At 38.8% G+C, this 18,832-nt stretch overlaps 1 protein-coding gene across 2 annotated transcripts in view; it reads right to left on the minus strand.

Annotated features, from left to right (window-relative positions):
* Positions 1-2,046: 2,046 nt before the first annotated feature.
* Positions 2,047-18,832, minus strand: part of spa17 (sperm autoantigenic protein 17) — a 28,884-nt gene continuing 12,098 nt past the window's right edge. Inside the window, exons 1-3 of one of the 2 annotated variants that reach the window (XM_057838223.1) lie at positions 16,501-16,675; positions 12,217-12,372; positions 2,070-2,672 (exon numbers count right to left, since the gene is read on the minus strand). In XM_057838223.1, coding sequence (XP_057694206.1) covers positions 2,649-2,672; positions 12,217-12,372; positions 16,501-16,515 — 195 coding nt within the window. In that variant the 5' untranslated portion in view covers positions 16,516-16,675 and the 3' untranslated portion in view covers positions 2,070-2,648. Of the gene's footprint in view, positions 2,673-12,216; positions 12,373-16,500; positions 16,676-18,832 lie in introns of those variants that run through there. The other variant, XM_057838221.1, reaches the window with a different exon arrangement.

An 18,832-nucleotide genomic window follows, 5' to 3' on the forward strand; every position in this document is an offset into this window, starting at 1 on the left:
AAAAAAAAAAGTCCACATTTACCCCATGAGTAACCACCCAACCACCTCCCCGTTCAACCTCAATATTGTTACCTGTTCACTTCGCCGTCAGTCATAATCAAACTGCTACCATGGGCAAGACCAGAAAGCTTTCAAAAGACACCAGAGAAAAAAAATGTTGAGCTCCACAAAGCAGGAAAAGGCTATGGGTCAAATGAAAAACAGCTTGGTGAGAATAAATCTAAAGTTGCAGCAATTGTTTGAAAATGGAAAAGGCTAAACATGACTGATAATCTATCTCGGACTGGGGCTCCATGTAAAATCTCTCCTCGTGGGGCATTACTCATGATGAGAAAAGCGAGGGCTCAGCCTAGAACTACACGGCAGAAGCTGATCAATGACCTGAAGAGAGCTGGGAGCACAGTTTCAAAGGCTACTGTCAGTAGAACACTACGGTGCAATGGTTTAAAATCATGCATTGGTTCCTCTATTGAAGCCAGTACAAGTCCTGAAGTTTGCCAGGGACCATCTGAATGATGGAGAGGGGTCATGTGGTCAGATGAGATTAAAGTAGAACTTTTTGGTGCAAACTTTACTCGTCATGTGTGGAGGAAAAATAAGGATGAGCAGAATCCCAAGAACACCATCCCCACTGTGAAGTATGGGGGGTAGAAACCTCATGGTTTAGGGCTGCTTTTCGGCAAAGGTGACAGGACGACTGTACTGTATAAAGCAGAGGATGAATTGTGAAAAGTATCGTCAGATTTTGAGCCACAACCTCCTTCCCTCAGTGATACCCCTTTCCCACTGGCCAAAAAACCCGTGTCAACCCACTAACAATCGGCTTTTGGTGGCAGTGGGAAAGGTGCAGCGACCCGCGCCAATCAACCCGCCAAGCGACCCGCGTTAAAATCACCTCGGCTCTGATCGTCATGCAGTGCGAAAGCAAAACCCCAACAGTCAATCACCTACGTGGTGACGTAGGCTCTTACGTGATACGTCATAACAACGTTCCAGTCGCCTCCCATTTAGCACGCCCCACAACCGTAGTTACGTCGATGCTCACAACAAAACTAGTAGAAGAAGAAGAATTCACGTCGCTTACGTTGCCTTTGCAAAGCAGAGTGTTGATCCTTTGCTGCATTTCGACCATTTTGAGGGCAGTAAAAAGCATGCAGAGAAAACAAACGGAAAAGAGGCTTCCATTTTGCTCTGCATTGTTTACTTCCTTGAACTGAATGAATTCGGTCGCATTTGTCGACGCGCATCTTTGCGTGGTGACGTCACGCAACCTTACACACGGCTGAGGAGGGGTGGGTAGACGGGTGAAAAAAAAAAAAGACACGGCTTTTTTTGTCAATGGGAAAGGTGCCAAATGCCAATTGCTAGTGGGTTGCATCGGCTTGGAAAAAAGGCGCGTTGACCCACTAGTTTCAGTGGGAAAGGGGTATGAGAGACTTGAAGATGGCTGGATCTTCCAACATGGCAATGATCCGAAACACACAGCCGAGCTGACCAAGGAGTGGCTGCGTAAAAAGTATATCAGGGTTCTCCAGACTTCAATCCAATAGAACATTTTCGGATGGAGCTAATACTTCGTGTTTCTCAAAGACAGCCCCGAAACCTGACAGATAGAGACGATTTGTGTGGAGGAATGCACCAAAATCCCTGTTTCCATATGTGACAACCTAGTGAAGAACTACAGAAAATATCTGACCTCTGTAATTGCAAACAAAGGCTTTTACACTCAATATTAGCACTGATTTTCTCAGGGGTAGAAATACTTATGAACCCTAATAAATTACAAATAAATTGTCAAAAAATCATACAATGTGAGTTCCAGATTTGTTTTTTTAAGATTGTCTCCATGGATGCATTTCCAGTTATAATTGAAATTTCAGACCTCTACCTATTTTCTAATTGAGTGAACTTGCAAAATCACAAAGGCTGCAAATACTTTTGCCCTCACTGTATGTAAAGTAGAAGACCATAAATACTGCATATGACAGTTTTTCCCGTTTTCTTTGGATATTTCATGAACACACCCACATATTGCATGCTGTTATAAGAAATCTGATCATAGAAGAAAAGCTACTTTTCGTTTGCATTTTTTCTCAATCTTTAATAAATATTGCAAGCAAACAGATAATGATAAATAATTTTAAGATACAAGCATGTCATAAAATAACATACAAATCACTAACAAGTTAAGCCACATAGGTCTACTGCTGATGCACATGAGGCTTATACACAGAGCATCCAAAAATAAGCCCTGTTATACATTTCGAGGACATTCATTTTCACATTCACAGATCATCTAAAAACTAGCACATGACCAGAAGTTTCACAATTACATGCAGTGTGTTGCCAATACTGGGTTAAAGACATCTGTACTGACTGATGAAGACTGCTGGAGAAGCAGAAGAAGTTCACATAAACTCCATAAGATAACATATCCTTAAATTGTTCATTTTCTACCACACATTTATGTTGAAGAAGAAAAAAAGGGGAGTCCTGTAGTAAATAGGTGCGCCTGAAAACCAAATTTAGCTAGCTTCTAACAGCCAACCATACTTGCTTGCTACGTTGCTTAGCTTCACCCCACTTCTCTCTTTCTTCATTCAGGCCAGGACAGCGGCATCTCTGCTCTGGCACAGCTATACCGCTCTCTACTGCCGCCGATCCTCCTGCCTCTAAAATAGAAACAGAGAAGTGGAGACGAAGTACGTCACAACAGCAAGATAACGATTTGTCATCATGAAAAACACGAGCCCACAGTGGTTGTTAGGACAAAGCACAAGAACAGTTGAACATCTTAAGTATAGAACAATATATTCTTGCACAATGTGCAACCACAGATGTGTTCAAATTGTATTTTTCCCAATATTGATCATAGACGGAGTTTGACTTTTGGGGCAGGGGGTGGCACAATATGTTGATAACCCCAAAACGCAGTGTCAGCAATAAAATTAAGTTACAAGAATATTTATAATAATAAGTTGACAATGGGTGTTTTTTTGTTTCCTATCATCCTTGAGGGGAATTCTAAATCAGGCTGCTTAGGCAATACTTTTCGCCAAGATCGTCATCCATTGAATTTGGTATGCCCGCCGGTGTCGTGCCAATGTAGCTACCCCAGTCAAAAATTGTATCCCCTGGACGGAGCCATATGGAGGTAGATTTGTGTCTTTGTTATTCAATCAAAATAAAAGTTGCTTCAAAAAAAAAAAAAAAAAGTTGCTTCAATTAAAATATGTATTTTCAACCAAAAGAAGTCGCTTCAATCAAAAAAAAAAAAAAAAATGTTTGAATGTGAAAATAAATTTGAAACTCAAAAAACTAAATAAAAAAAAATGCACGTGAAAGCTATTTTTCTTTGATTAATTTGTATCTTTTTTTTTTTTATTTTTTTTTTTAATTGAAACAACTTTTTGATTGAAGTAATGTTTATTTGTGTTTGGGTCACATTTTGGCTTGGACATTTATCTCTATTATTCAATCAAAAAATAATTTACTTCAAAAAAATATAGATTTTCAAAAAGAAAAATCACTTCAATCAAAAAAAAGAAAAATATCATAGAAAAAAGTTTTTGAATGCGAAAAAATATTTGAGATTGAAAAATTTGCATTTGAACACTTAATTTTTCATTGAAAGAGTTTTCTTTGATTGAAGCAATCCTTTTTGTGTTTGGGCCATATTATGGTTAGGACATTTGTGTCTAAATCATTCAATCCCCAAAAAGTTGCTTCAATCAAAAAAATATTTTCAATCAAAGAAAAAAATCATTTTTAAAATAATTTTTTTCTCTAATACATGTATTTTTTTTAAATTATATGCAAAGCAAATGACTGTCTAAGGTGCTCGAAAAATAATTTTGACACATTATAAAAACATTTTTTTTTGTTCATTTCATTCATTTTTGTTGCAGTTTTATTGCTTTAAAACTTTTATATATATCTAGGAAAGTCAATTACATGCAATGACATTTTTCGGCCACCAGGGGGGTACTGGCCCCCCGTTAAAATCCGCTTATGATATCGATGATCTTTTATTGATGTAAAAAATAGATAGCCTACTGTATTTTAATTACCTGCAGGGCTGAAACATATTGAGTCACCTGAATGGTTCACAGTATATCAACATGTTTAATCTCATTTCCTTCCAAAAATGCAATAAACTGTGTTGAAGTGCTCTAAATTTTTCTATTTAGGCAAAACAATAACAACACGATGAGTTTTTAACACTGATTTCCAAATTTATAATACAATGTTATTAAAAAAAAAAAAAAGGGTGGGGGCTAGTTTCTGTTACTATTCTGAATTCTCAAATGTAAAATGAACCCCCCCCCCCAACTTCAGATTTGCAGGCCAACAAGTATTTACCGCTGTTAAGATTGGGAGGGAACATGAGAATTACAGTTAACGGATATATCTGATGTTGGACATTTATGTTACTTGCCAGGAAATCCACCCACTCCTCTGATGGCTCGCCGTCACTCAATTCTTGTACTAGTATACATTCTCCTGTTTGCTCATGTATTGCCGATTCAGATTTATCGTCAATGAACACAGCAACATGTATGCTACAAACTAGTCACACTTGACTTTGGACCACAGTAAATAAATATTAAGCACTCCAACCCTTGGTGAATACGCACAATCAACTAGGTTGAGATATTTTACCACTTAAAAACTATATTCCAGCTCAACATATCATCTTACCTTTCTGTTTGACCCTCCTCTCGCCCAACCACACCCCTTTACACCCGCAAACTAGGCCTCCTAATGGCCCAGATGTGGCCGGAGCGGGGGCTATATTTTAACATTTAAACACTATACAGGTAGTCCTCGGGTTACGACGTACTCGGCTTATGTGATTTCAACTAATACGACGCCGGAGTCTCGTCCGCCATTTTGATCCTTTTTTTTCCTCTTTTATTTTGTTGTCGAACAAACAGCTAATTGTACCTCAGAATATCTTAGTTTTTAATTTACTTTATTAACATGACTTCTTCTGTCCTCACTAAATGTGAAGTTGTTCAGCTTGACAGACAGCAAACAAAGAAATTGTGCTTTTAGAAGCTTTTCACTTCCTTAACTTTTGACAATTTGTAAAGCTGTAACACACATATGTACATGTCTGTTCAAAATGACATGCATTTTAACCCCCAAAGACCTGCAACATGAAGCAATTATCAGAGAATCCCAAAATTTTTAAAATTAAGGTCCTAATGAAACCTTTTTTTCATATTTGTAAAAAGAAATGTCAAAATGAATATGTGTAACAAGCAGTGTTGGGCATGTTACTTTAAAAAAATAATTAGTTATTGTTACTTACTACTTCTTCCAAAAAGCAACTGAGTTAGTAACTGAATTACTCTATAGTAAAAGTAACTAATTACCAGGGAAAGTAAATATTTCCGTTACTTTAAAAAGAAGTTGTTGTATGTCAAAGAATTTGAAATTTTCTGAGCAATATCCGAGTCAGTTGAATAGAAAAGAACAGTCTGGTAGTTGTGTTATAGAACCTTGTAATATTTATTGCACCTCACCAGCAACAGATTTATCCTATACTTGAAGTGCAACAAAAATAAACAGTAAGATTTTTTGCCACTAGCTTTGTGGTAGCGTGTGTAGTTGTTAGGTGCTTCAGCAGATTTGAATTGCTTACCACAGATGTATACAAAAGCTTTGCCCCGGGACATAAATTACACTTTACATGCACAATCTTTCCTTTCATTTCGACCAACTTGAAATAGTGTTTATATCTCCACCTCGTAAAGGGCAAATTTTCCTCTGAGTGCTCTGCCATCATATCCCCCTGCATCTGTCTTGCGTGTGTGTGTTTGCCGCACACGCTGTTCCGGTTTGTGTGTGAAAACACCGGCACTGGTTGGCTTACCATGACACATGACTCTAACCCTCAGCCAATCACAATCACTTCCATCCTATCTATCCAGGGGGTGCATTCAGGTAGCCTCGTCCCCCTACTCCTCCCGTCACCCTCAAAGCGTCTGCCGTCCTCAAGATGGAAGCAGCATTCTTGCTGGCTGACAGTGGGGGATGGGAACGAGGCTAGCATTCAGGTGTAGCAAACACAGAAAGGTTAGCAAGCTTTGGAAAGCATTGAATGAATGTCTAATTGATTGAGCAGGGACAAACAGCCAGGAGTCATAAGAAGCATGTGCGCTATTCTCAAACCTGAACGCACCCCAAGTCTTGGATGACAAATAAACAGAGCAGAGTAGACTCGCTACGGCTGGTAGTTTCTTTAATTTATCCAGAGTAAGTAACGCACCGCTTTTGACCGTCAGTAACGGTAACAACGGAAAAAATAATTAGTTAGATTACCCCGTTACTGAAAAAATAACGCTGTTATGGAACGGCGTTATTTATAACGGCGTTCTTCCCAACACTGGTAACAAGCGCTCTAATATCTATAACCCTAGCTAAATCCTGTTTTTTTTTCTCATGGAACCTGGAGATGCATGTATTGACTTGCATCCATCATTTTTTTTTCAAAAAGAAATATCAAAATTCTGAATTACTCTCAAAATCATGAAATATTAGGTGTATCAAATGTGATACATTTGGCAATAAAGGGTTAACAATAAAACACTTGACACAAAACGATTGGTGTTCAAACGTACTTCAACAGCCTAATTTGCTTACAAAAGTCCGCTAGTTTAAACGCTACGAATGCTAATGTATTTACAATTTTCATAGCAAATTGCTCACACGTAACTCCACAAACTGTAGCTCTAAACTTAATCACAAATGTGTACACAAACATATATATTAGCTGAAGCAACTTACAACCTTATGTGTGCCAAACCAGAGCGCAGCTATACTTCATCCATATCAGACGTTTGAGCTCCTGTATGGAAGCATCATTGAACGACAGTTCAGCCAGACCAAAAGGTGCCACCTGAGGGCAGTGTACCCTCCACCATTAAACAAAATTACAATACTTTTGGACTTTTTGGATGCTTATTTTGAATTTTTAAAGGGTACGTTCCCACTTATGCCGAACTTCGGGTTACGTCACCAGCGTAGGAATGGAACTCGTTCGTAACCCGGGAACTACCTCTATTACAGCTCCGCGCATCATATCACCTTTCTGTTTGACCCTCCCCTCACTCAACCACGCTCCTATACGCCTGCAAACCGGGCCTCCTATAGGCCCAGGTGTGGCAGGAGCGTGGGGTATGTTTTAATATTTAAACACCATATTACAGCTCTGTGCATTATCCTACCTTTCTGTTTGACCCTCACCTCAACCAACCACACCCCATTAACGCTTGCAAACCGAACGCCCTGGAGTTTTCGCCCGTTTGCTGCTGCACCCCCCGCACATTCCCACCATGAACCGCCCCTGCACCCCTGTTCCACTGTATACATAAACCCAAAGACAAGAAACTGGAAAAGACCTGACATATAATTACACATGGAAAATTAATCAAATTCATGTCGACTTGGCTAGTAATGTAACCGATGCGTGCAATATGTAGCGTCCGAAGCATAAGTGAACCCATCATTGCGCTCATTTACTAATTCAACTTTAATGCACAGTATAATACTTATTACCAACAGCCTCACTTGAAATGACGTTATGTTCCTTTTATTCAACTCCATGTTTTTCGTGCTAATTCTGTATTATTGCAAGAGTTACTGTGTTATTTCAACACCAGGATTGCCAAAACTTAAAAAAAAAAAAAGACTGTGAAAAGGGGGTCTCCTCCAGCAGGAAGCGCCCGAGGGGATTCAGTCTGACAGGATCATTAATTTCACGCGGCCTGCTGAAGCATATTCTATATCGGATAAACCTGCAGCTATAAATACATCCCCTACATACAGTAAAGTAAGCCAGCATGTAGGTTAGACGCAACCACTGGTAGAGCTTTTAAGCCCAAGACAGCTTCCATACATTTAATTAAGATGGGATATTTTTTCCTTTGGAGCCAATTAACTTTTTATAGTTCTTAGGGCTATACTAAATGCATGAAAAAAATATGAACCATGATGTTTTGCGACTGTAAGCCTTTCCCAACAGGGGCTGTCTCATTCGATCACTCGTATGATTTGTTTAGCATAACTTTTGTGCCGGATTTTCTGATGCAACCTATTCGCTTCTTTTTTTTTTTTTTAAATGTAGTTCTTGGTATTAGTATCAGATGGAATTTAACGCAGCGTTTGCACTAAAGGTTCGATAATGGAGTATCCAGTGGTGCCTTGAGATAAGTGTTTAATGTATTCAGTCAGTGACCACACTCATTACTCAACACTTTTTCTTATTGAAATACTGTTTATCCATTTCACCCCCCCCCCCCCAAAAAAAGCATAATCATAAATATACTCCCGTTGTACATTTTTGCAAAAATTAAATGAGATAATTTTGAAGATTACAGTGATCCCTCGCTACTTCGCGCCCTCAGTCCATCGCACATTTTTTTCCCAATTAAAAAAAAAAAAATAAAATACAGATAAGCTGTCCCGAGCCGATCGCGCTGTCTCACGCTCGGTTCCTCCCTCCCTCACTCTCCCTGCTCTTTGTTCATCAGAGAGTAAACTGGAGTTGCTTATTGATGTAAACGATAATTGACAGACAGTTAAAGCTTCGATCTTTCCTGAGACTCGACCTTCAAAGCGCATTATGCATCAATTGTCGTTTAACTTGTTAAAAAGTTGCTGTGGCAACTCATTGTGTGTAAGTGAGCAGCTGGAGCAGATTTGAGTGGACACTCGATGACGCATTTAATAAAGGCAAGCATTTTTTTTTAATAGATTGGGCGTCTACTTTTTTTGTTGTTTAAAAATAATTCTGTGGGGCAGTAGCATGTTTAAAAAATATCATAATTATTACATTTAAAGTGCTTTAAAAAAGTTAATAAAAATATATATATAGATGAAAGTTTTTTATAATTATACTTAGGGGGAAAAGGTAAAAAAAAAAACATGTCTTATATGCATCTCTTTCCAGTGATAGATCTGAATAAATACATTGAACAATTCTTTTTTTTCTACTTCACGGTTCAAATTTTGTTTTTTAGTACGGCAGACTTATTTTATTTTCGCATCTCTTTCCAATGATAGATCTGAATAAATACATTGAACATTTTTTTTTTCTACTTCACGGTTCAAATTTTGTTTTTTAGTACGGCAGACTTATTTCATTTTCTTCCCCATGAGGTATCATTTGGTTCAAATGTAGTTTTTTGGTACGACAGACTTATTTTATTTTCTTCCCCATGAGGTGTTAGTTTTTGTCTAGAATTTTTTGGGTTCTCAAAATTTTAGGAGGCTGAAAAATTAGATTTTTGCTTGCCAGTATAACTACAAAATCTAGTGCAACTGCGTAACCTTTTTGCATTATTAATTTCTTCTGGAAAGCAGCGACTTCTGTCTACTCAATTAACATTTGAATTCTCTCATTGGTGAGTTAACAACCTGTCGTGAAGCAAGCTCACTTATCAGTGCTTAAAGGTTGAGGATTCATTTGGCTGTTGCTGAAGCCCCTATGGAGTAATTAAATGAGTCACTCAATTATGCATTGCATTAATCACACATAAAATGAAGCAGGGGCGGGCTCTAGATGATTTAATTATGTATGGTTTCAAGATTGTCTTTTTCCATGACATGACAAGTAAAATGAGGTTACAGCAACATCGGCAGCTATGAAAATTGAATGCTTTTAAAATGAACATGTTGCAAAATATGCTGGACAAATGAGACACGAAATGAGACATATTTATATGCCTTTCATTCATTGTAGAAAATTGACATTCAGCAATTGATATCTGCAAACGTGTAGCTTCAGGGTAAGTTTATAATTTTTCTTTCTTTTCTTTTTTTTTTTTTTTTTAACCGTATTTTATGCCTAAATGCTTTAGAATACAAAGCTTGAAGTGAAAGTTTCTGAGGTGAAAGTTCATAAACACTGTAACTTTGAATATATTTTGATAAAATACACATTTTGCATCTACAGTGCTGGCCAAAAGTATTGGCACCACTGCAATTCTGTCAGATAATGCTCAATTTCTCCTAGAAAATAATTGCAATTCCAAATACTTTGGTAATAATATCTTCATGTATTTTGCTTGCAACGAAAAAACACAAAAAAAGAATTTTTTTTTTTTTTTTTTTTTTTTAAAATCATTATCATTACACAAAACTCCAAAATGTACTCTAATGTACAAGGTGTTACATGGATTTGCCCCACCTCCCATGTCGGACTTTCTAAAAAAAAGGGCTCAGAGAGGTCTCGGGACCAGGGCCTCCTCTAGAGGGGACTGTGAGGTTCCAATCAGAAAAACAGCCTTCGGTCACAATTCTCTCTCTGTAAAGGCCTGTAAAACCTGGAACAGTTTACCACTCGCCATCAGGCAATGTCCCACAATATGAACTTTCAAAACTCAGCTCAAGCAGTGGTTGAAAGCAAATCAGTCTTGCAATCACTGACTTTTAAGTTCTTAGTAACGTATTGTATTGTGTTGTTTTATTGTAATCTTTTGTTATTTCTTTCCTTTTTGTATCTTTGTGTCACCTGTTTAGGGACTACAGATGTAAATTAGCATATACTTGCTACAATCTGGCATATTTACATCTTTTTAGATGTTCATCAATGTGCACTGTCCCTATTAAATAAATAAATAAATAAATAAAAATGGCCCCTTTAAAAAAACGTGATGCTTCTCTAATGTGTGTTATTAACAGCACTTGTCACTTCCCTGTGGCACATGACAGGTGGTGGCAATAACTAAATCACACTTGCAACCAGTTAAAATGTATTAAAGTTGACTCAACCTCTGTCCTGTGTCCTTGTGTGTACCACATTGAGCATGGAGAAAAGAAAGAAGACCAAAGAACTGTCTGAGGACTTAAGAAGCAAAATTGTGAGGAAGAACGGGCAATCACAAGGCTATAAGTCCATCTCCAAAGACCTGTATGTTCCTGTGTCTACCGTGCGCAGTGTCATCAATAAGTGTAAAGCCCATGCCACTGTGTCTAACCTCCCTAGATCTGGACAGAAAAGAAAAATTGACGAGAGATTTCAACAAAAAATTGTGCGGATGGTGGAAAAAGAACCTCGACTAACATCCCAACAAGTTCAAGCTGTCCTGCAGTCCAAGGGTACAACAGTGTCAACCCGTACTATCCGTCGGCGTCTGAATGAAAAGGGACTCTACGGTAAGATACCAGGAAGACCCCACTTTTGACCCAAAGACATAAAAAAGCCAGGCTGGAGTTTGCCAAAACTTACCTGAGAAAGCCAAAAATGTTTTGGAAGAATGTTGTCTGGTCAGATGATGCAAAAGTAGAGGTTTTTGGGAAAAGACATCAACATAGAGTTTACAGGGAAAAAAATGAGGGCTTCAAAGAAAAGAGCAAGGTCCCAACAGTCAAATTTGGTGCAGGTTCCCTGGTATTTTGGGGTTGCTTTGCTTCATTTGGCACTGGACTGCTTGACCGTGTACATGGCATTATCAAGTCTGAAGACTACCAAAAAATTTTGCAGCATAATGTAGGGCCCAGTGTGAGAAAGCTGGGTCCCACTCAGAGGTCATGGGTCTTCCAGCAGGACACACTTCAAAAAGAACTAGAAAATGTTTTGAGAGAAAGCACTGGAGACTTCTATAGTGGCCAGCAATGCGTCCAGACCTGAATCCCATAGAACAGCTGTGGGGAGTTCTGAAAATGGCAGTTTGGAAAAGGCACCTTTCAAATCTCAGACCTGGAGCAGTTGGCCAAAGAAGAATACTCTTCTGGAATTTTAGACCATTGTAAGAAACTCATTGATGGATACCGGAAGCGGTTGTTCGCAGTTATTTTGTCTAAAGGTTGTGCTAACAAGTATTAGGCTGAGGGTGCCAATAATTGTGTGGGTTTTGTGTTTTTTTTTTTGTAAAACGATAATGATTTCTTTTTCATTATCTTTTGTGTTTTTTCATTGCAAGGAAAATAAATTAAGATATCACGACCAAAGCGATTGTAATTGCAATCATTTTCTGGGCAAAATTCAGCATTATCTGACAGAATTGCAGAGTTGCCAATTCCTTTGGCCAGCACTGTAGAGTGCAACATGTTACTTTTGTACAAGAAGATTGTTTTGGTTGGAAACTCACTTAGTCACTTATTTAAAACTGCCACTCAGTTCACACAGTCTGTCAGTTTGCCTCATTAATGTCACCAAAATGACAACATATTCAGTAGCAAAAGCCACAACTCTTTACACCTCACCTCCTCTCCTTCTGCTTTGTCCTCCGGCTTCATCTTCTTACGGGTCATGTGTCCTCGGAAGCCGGCCTGGATCTTGGCGGCCGCCCTGTTGGCCTCAGGGTCATCAAGCGGAATGTCCATGATGTCCTCCTCCTCCTGGGGTCTGCTGCGTTCTTCCTGCTGAGACGACCATGGCATGATGGAACATTACATGCTTCATTTTTATTTTGATGGCTAGGGATGTGTGCTAAATCGTTATACCCAAGAAGTCACCCACCTCTATTTTTTCTCTCCATTTCCACTCATCATATCCCAAGTGACTGAGTCGGCCTATTCACAGTGTACTCCATTACCATTTTGTAATTTTCTTCAAAGGCTTTGTTGTTATATTATTCATAAACAACATTTTTAGGTACTCGCATGAGCTTTATTCATTACGTTAACAGATCAAAATATGATATTAATTTCTACAGTCCAAGACGGATTGTTTATTTATTTTTACTTTTAACAAAAATAGACTACATTCCCTTAAGAGCTTTTCTTATAGTTATTATTTCTTCAATCTAAATTGCTTAAATTTCAAGGCCTGGTCGATTACAACTAGGGTTGTTCCGATCATGTTTTTTTGCTCCCGATCCGATCCCGATCGTTTTAGTTTGAGTATCTGCCGATCCCGATATTTCCCGACCCGATTGCTTTTTTTTGCTCTCGATTCAATTCCAATCATTCCCGATAATTTTTCCCGATCATATACATTTTGGCAATGCATTAAGAAAAAAAATGAATAAAACTCGGACAAATATATACATTCAACATACAGTACATAAGTACTGTATTTGTTTATTATGACAATAAATCCTCAAGATGGCATTTACATTATTAACATTCTTTCTGTGAGAGGGATCCACGGATAGAAAGACTTGTGACTTTGTATATTGTGACTAAATATTGCCATCTAGTGTATATGTTGAGCTTTCAGTAAATGATACTGTGGTCATCCCAAATGCATGATGGGAAGTGGAACCACGACTGTGCGTAGTGCTACCAATTGATATATCTTCTCTGCGTTGGGAAGTAACATAAGGTGTTAAGACAAAGTTCAATTGCCACCTTGCTTCCCCACATTGCTTCCCATGATATTTCTAATCATAGGGAGAGGAATTGCAAGGCTTTAGCCAATTAAAAAAAGGCTCCAAAGGCTGCCAAAATTCACTCTACTCATTTTGCGCTGCCTTTTATCTCTCTATATAGGTAAAACGGCATCATTACAGATTGAGCGCGACAATGAGTGAGAAGGTCGTGCAGCGCGTGCATTAATTGCGTTAAATATTTAAACGTGACACAATGTTTAAAAAATTAATTGCATCCGTTATCGGGATAAATTTGATAACCCTACCTTAAGCCTAAACTAAAGACTCTGGATGAGTGTAACATATTATGTCTGTAACGTTAAATACAATTAGAAAACCATTTAATTAAAAAATATATATACAGTAAATTAAAAAAAGGCATGGCCGATATTTTTTTGCCAATTCCGATACTTTGAAAATGACGTGATCGGACCCGATCGATCGGGATGCCGGACATCTCTAATTACAACACTTCCATAATTCTGTATAAAGCTTTTAACAATACTTTATCGGCAAATTTACAGTGGGGCAAATAGGTATTTAGTCAACCACTAATCGTGCAAATTCTCCCACTTGAAAATATTAGAGAGGCCTGTAATTGTCAACATGGATAAACCTCAACTATGAGAGACAGAATGTGGAAAAAAAAACAGAAAATCACATTGTTTGATTTTTAAAGAATTTATTTGCAAATCATGGTGGAAAATAATTATTTGGGCAATACCAAAAGTTAATCTCAGTACTTTGTTATGCACCCCTTTGTTGGCAATAACGGAGACCAAACGTTTTCTGTAACTCTTCACAAGCTTTTCACACACTGTTGCTGGTATTTTGACCCATTCCTCCATGCAGATGTCCTCTAGAGCAGGGGTTCCCAACCTATTCCACTAAGGCACACTGTGGGTGCAGGATTTCATTCTTACCAAACAAGATGACAACACTTTTTCCCCAATCTGGTGTTTTACAAGTGCAATCAGTTGATTGCAGTCAGGTGTGGCTTGTTTTAGCAGAAGCCTCATTGGTTCAACTGTCTCTGCTGGATCGGCTGGAACAAAAACCAGGACCCACAGTGTGCCTTGAGGACTGGGTTGAAAACCCCTGCTCTAGAGCAGTGACGTTTTGGGGCTGTCGTTGGGCAACACAGACTTTCAACTCCCTCCACAGATTTTCTATGGGGTTGAGATCTGGAGACTGGCTAGGCCACTCCAGGACCTTGAAATGCTTCCTACGAAGCCACTCCTTTGTTGCCCTGGCTGTGTTTGGGATCATTGTCATGCCGAAAGACCCAGCCACGTCTCATCTTCAATGCCCATACTGACGGAAGAAGATTTTCACTCAAAATCTCTCGATAACATGGCCCCATTCATTCTTTCCTTTACACAGATCAGTCGTCCTGGTCCCTTTGCAGAAAAACAGCACCAAAGCATGATGTTTCCACCCCCATGCTTCACAGTGGATATGGTGTTCTTCGGATGCAATTCAGTATTCTTTCTCCTCTAAACACGAGAAACTGTTTCTACCAAAAAGTTCTATTTTGGTTTCATCTGACCATAACACATTCTCCCAGTCCTCTTCTGGATCATCCAAAGGCTCTCTAGCGAAACGCAGATGGGCCTGGACGTGTACTGGCTTCCGCAGGGGGACACGTCTGGCAGTGCAGGATTTAAGTCCCTGGCGGCACATTGTGTTACTGATAGTAGCCTTTGTTACTGTGGTCCCAGCTCACTGTAGGTCATTCACTAGGTCCCCCCGTGTGGTTCTGGGATTTTTGCTCACTGTTTTTGTTATCATTTTGACGCCACGGGGTGAGATCTTGCATGGAGCCCCAGATCGAGGGAGATTATCAGTGGTCTTGTATGTCTTCCATTTTCTAATAAATGCTCCCACAGTTGATTTCTTTACATCATGCGTTTTACCTACTGCAGATTCAGTCTTCTCAGCCTGGTGCAGGTCTACAATTTTGTCTCTGGTGTCCTTCGACAGCTCTTTGGTCTTGGGCATAGTGGAGTTTTACAGTGTGTGGACAGGTGTCTTTTATTCTGATAATGAGTTAAAACAGGTGCCATCAATACAGGTAACGAGTGGAGCCTTGTTAGACCTCGTTAGAAGAAGTTAGACCTCTTTGACAGCCAGAAATCTTGTTTGTTTGTAGGTGACCAAATACTTATTTTCCACTCTAATTTGGAAATAAATTCTTTAAAAATCAAACAATGTGATTTTCTGTTTTTTTCCCCACATTCTGTCTCTAATGGTTGAGGTTTACCCATGTAGACAATTACAGGATTGATTGACTGATTTGATGTTTTGATAGTATACAAATGTGGCTACCACCAGCAGCACGGACAATATCAAGATTATATTCGAATTCCTTCCAGAACAACACGGTGGGCCACCAAATGGCAAGCTGGTGGACCGCCAAATGGCAATGCATGTTAAGAATTCCATGTAACACATTAAATTATCTTAAACACATCTGACCAAGCCTGAGTTTTATAATCTTTTTTGTTTTTGCCATATCGTGTGAATATTTTGGAACATTGCTTGTGAATCGCCCTGTATTTAAAAATTTAATGGTAATTATAATAGAAAGTTAAGACTAAAAGATGAGCCCGACAAAATGACAACAGTATCTCCTTCAGTCAGCTTCCAGTGTCCCGAAGGAGATGTGGCGAGCGGAATAGAAAATTCAAGCTTGTCAAAAACAGTGTCAGCAGCATTTTACTGAGGTTGTTGACAACTTATGTAAACATCCATTAAAAATATGTTGCACAAATATTCAGAGAATTGCTGGGGGAGGCAGACTGACATTTCACACAAAGACAACCCACGAAGTGAGCCCATCGTCGCCCCACTCCAGTGTAGGAGGGCGACCACCCACCTGTGCAGCCAGCATTCATTAGCCTGTGTCTGACTGCTCACTCACCTGCCATCTCTGGGAAAAGGAAACTACAGAGTGGGATTGAGTTGCTTATCCTATTGATGTAACTCAATACTCTGACAAGAATCTGATTCAATGGAATTACGATGAAAACAATGATCGGGCAAGCTGTTTGATGCTTTCTGACTCATTTCTTAGAGTTGAACAAACAGCTTAAGCGAGTAAATAGCACACGACTATGTCGACATGCAAAGGTCAGCAGCAAACTCAGAAAGTTACCGTGAAGATGTTACTTACATTACGGCAGTCCATGTCAACTTTTACAAGATGACCTCAGTCTTTCGGTAGCCTTAACGTGTCAGTGTTGCTCTTATAAGTCAGTCACTGCTTTTATACAGATGCCTCACTGGCTCTTACTAACAATCATTGCATGCTCAGTAACATCCACTCACGCACAGAGGAAAAGAGAGAGAGGAACACACACACACACACACACACACACACACTGAGAGGGAGGAACGAGAGACCTCCTACAAACATGTCAGCATGCGTTCTGTCTTTTCAGCTTCATTAATGTTGCAGATTTATTACGTTTGCCGTCCTGATAAAAACTAAGGGTACATTCAACGATCTAACAGATGGACAGATTTCTGCCATTACATACAGTTACAAGTGAACAAATGAAAATTAGAAAATCAATGCAGTGATGCCCATCACAAATATTCATTTGTAACTTCCAGTTCCAGCTAGTAACAGTGCGAAAATAAAACCTGCTGGAGTAGAGCTGGGCGGTGTTATAAATGTATTAAAGGCAGCGTGAGCTAACAGCCTTCTCTCTCCCTCTGATCCCAGCTGGTGAGGCCGCCCACACGCCACTGCCAGCCTCAGAGACAAGATGCAGGGGCAGAGAAACAGCCATTAATCTGAGTTCCATCTCTCACAGTCATTCTTTCATTGCTGCTTTGCTAAATAATTCCCACATTAACTGAGCCTCACGCTTGAGTTCTCTCTGATGACTTCAATGGAGTTTACCATCATCAATCCTAGGCCAGCCAATATGAAGACTTTTTTCGATTGTGAGTAGTTGTGAACGATGAGCTAAAAGCTATACAAACAGAAGTCAAAGCGACCAAACATGTACAGTGCTGGCTAAAGTTTGATTAATATTACACACCGTGCCTAGCAACAATCAACATCACCATCTCCTATAAATTCCATGACGAGAATACGTGGTGAGTAGTGAGGCGTCACCATGGCAACATTCTCAGCAACTCTTCCTACTTCACCACTGTACTCGTTGGAAGGCGCGCTTGCTGGTCCAGGCAAATTAAATGAGGGGGCCAAGTGTGACAGCGGCGAACATGCTAAAACAATGAATTTACTTGATGATGACGGACGTCTCAATCAAGTTTCAATCTGTGAGTGCAGCAGCGCCACTTCTTAACTGGGAGTCATTTGTAGCAAACAGAATTACGGTTATATGACCACGAGGAAGGGAATGGCATGTTCAAATAGCGAGACACTGCAAAATGATCCTTCAATGTTGAATTTGAAATTATCTAATGGTGTAAAGTCGATGGAGCATACACTCAATGAACACTTTATCATCTAATGAGCTCCCAAAACAATAACCTTGTTTACCGATTAGTAATTAGTAGGACTGTAGCAATCGAATATTTTAGTAGTCGACTAACTGATGAATTAGTTCGAATAATCCGATAAGGAACATAAAAAAGTAAAATACCTGTGCTGAGCCTCAAAAGGTATAAAAAATAAATAAATGATTTTCTAAGTACAACAAAAGAACAATTGACTAACTTACATAACAAGTCCGCTAGCATAAATGCTATAACATGCTAATGCTATAAAATGGTTCAAACACATATTCCCTCAAAAAATGGCTAAATATGCCTATAAACAAAATTACGAATGCATTAATAAAACATTAGCTCAAACAAAAACTCTAACTGGTCTTAAAAGGGATCAGCTTGATTCAGCCATGTGAAATGAGTTATGTCATACTCACTGTTGCCACTAGAGGGCAGTGTTCCCACCCAAATCAATACAACAAAATGCAAACACTTTCAAAACAAATCATTGCAACGCCACTTTAATTAAATGAATACTCAAAATTTAATTCGAATATTTTATTCTAATCAAATTACTCGATTAATCATTGCAGCACTAGTAAGTAGGGATGTCCCGATCACAGTTTTGCGTATATTTCACCTGTTTTTGAGTCCCAATCCGATACCCCAAAAAAGTTTTTCTTTTTGAACACAACTTTTAAACATGTTACCGTCCCACCGTGCCACCCTCATAATGTGAATTATATTTAAACAAGAATAACATAGAAAAATGCTTGTCTTTATTAAAAGCTTCATTGAGTGAGTCCAATCAAATCAGCTCACGCTGCTGAGAACAGCCTTTAGTTATTCAGTTATTTATACACTTTTGTCTTTTCCATTTAAAAATAAAATCACTGATTTCTTGAAATGATCAATAAATGATAACAAATTTATTATGAAAAATGAAATTATTATCATTTGACTATAACATGAACTCTTGATGTTACCAAAATATATATATATTTTTTAAAGGGGACCTTTGATTTAAAGACTTGCAGGCT

Source organism: Corythoichthys intestinalis, chromosome 6 (assembly GCF_030265065.1).
Source record: "Corythoichthys intestinalis isolate RoL2023-P3 chromosome 6, ASM3026506v1, whole genome shotgun sequence".
In the NCBI taxonomy this organism is placed as follows: domain Eukaryota; kingdom Metazoa; phylum Chordata; class Actinopteri; order Syngnathiformes; family Syngnathidae; genus Corythoichthys; species Corythoichthys intestinalis.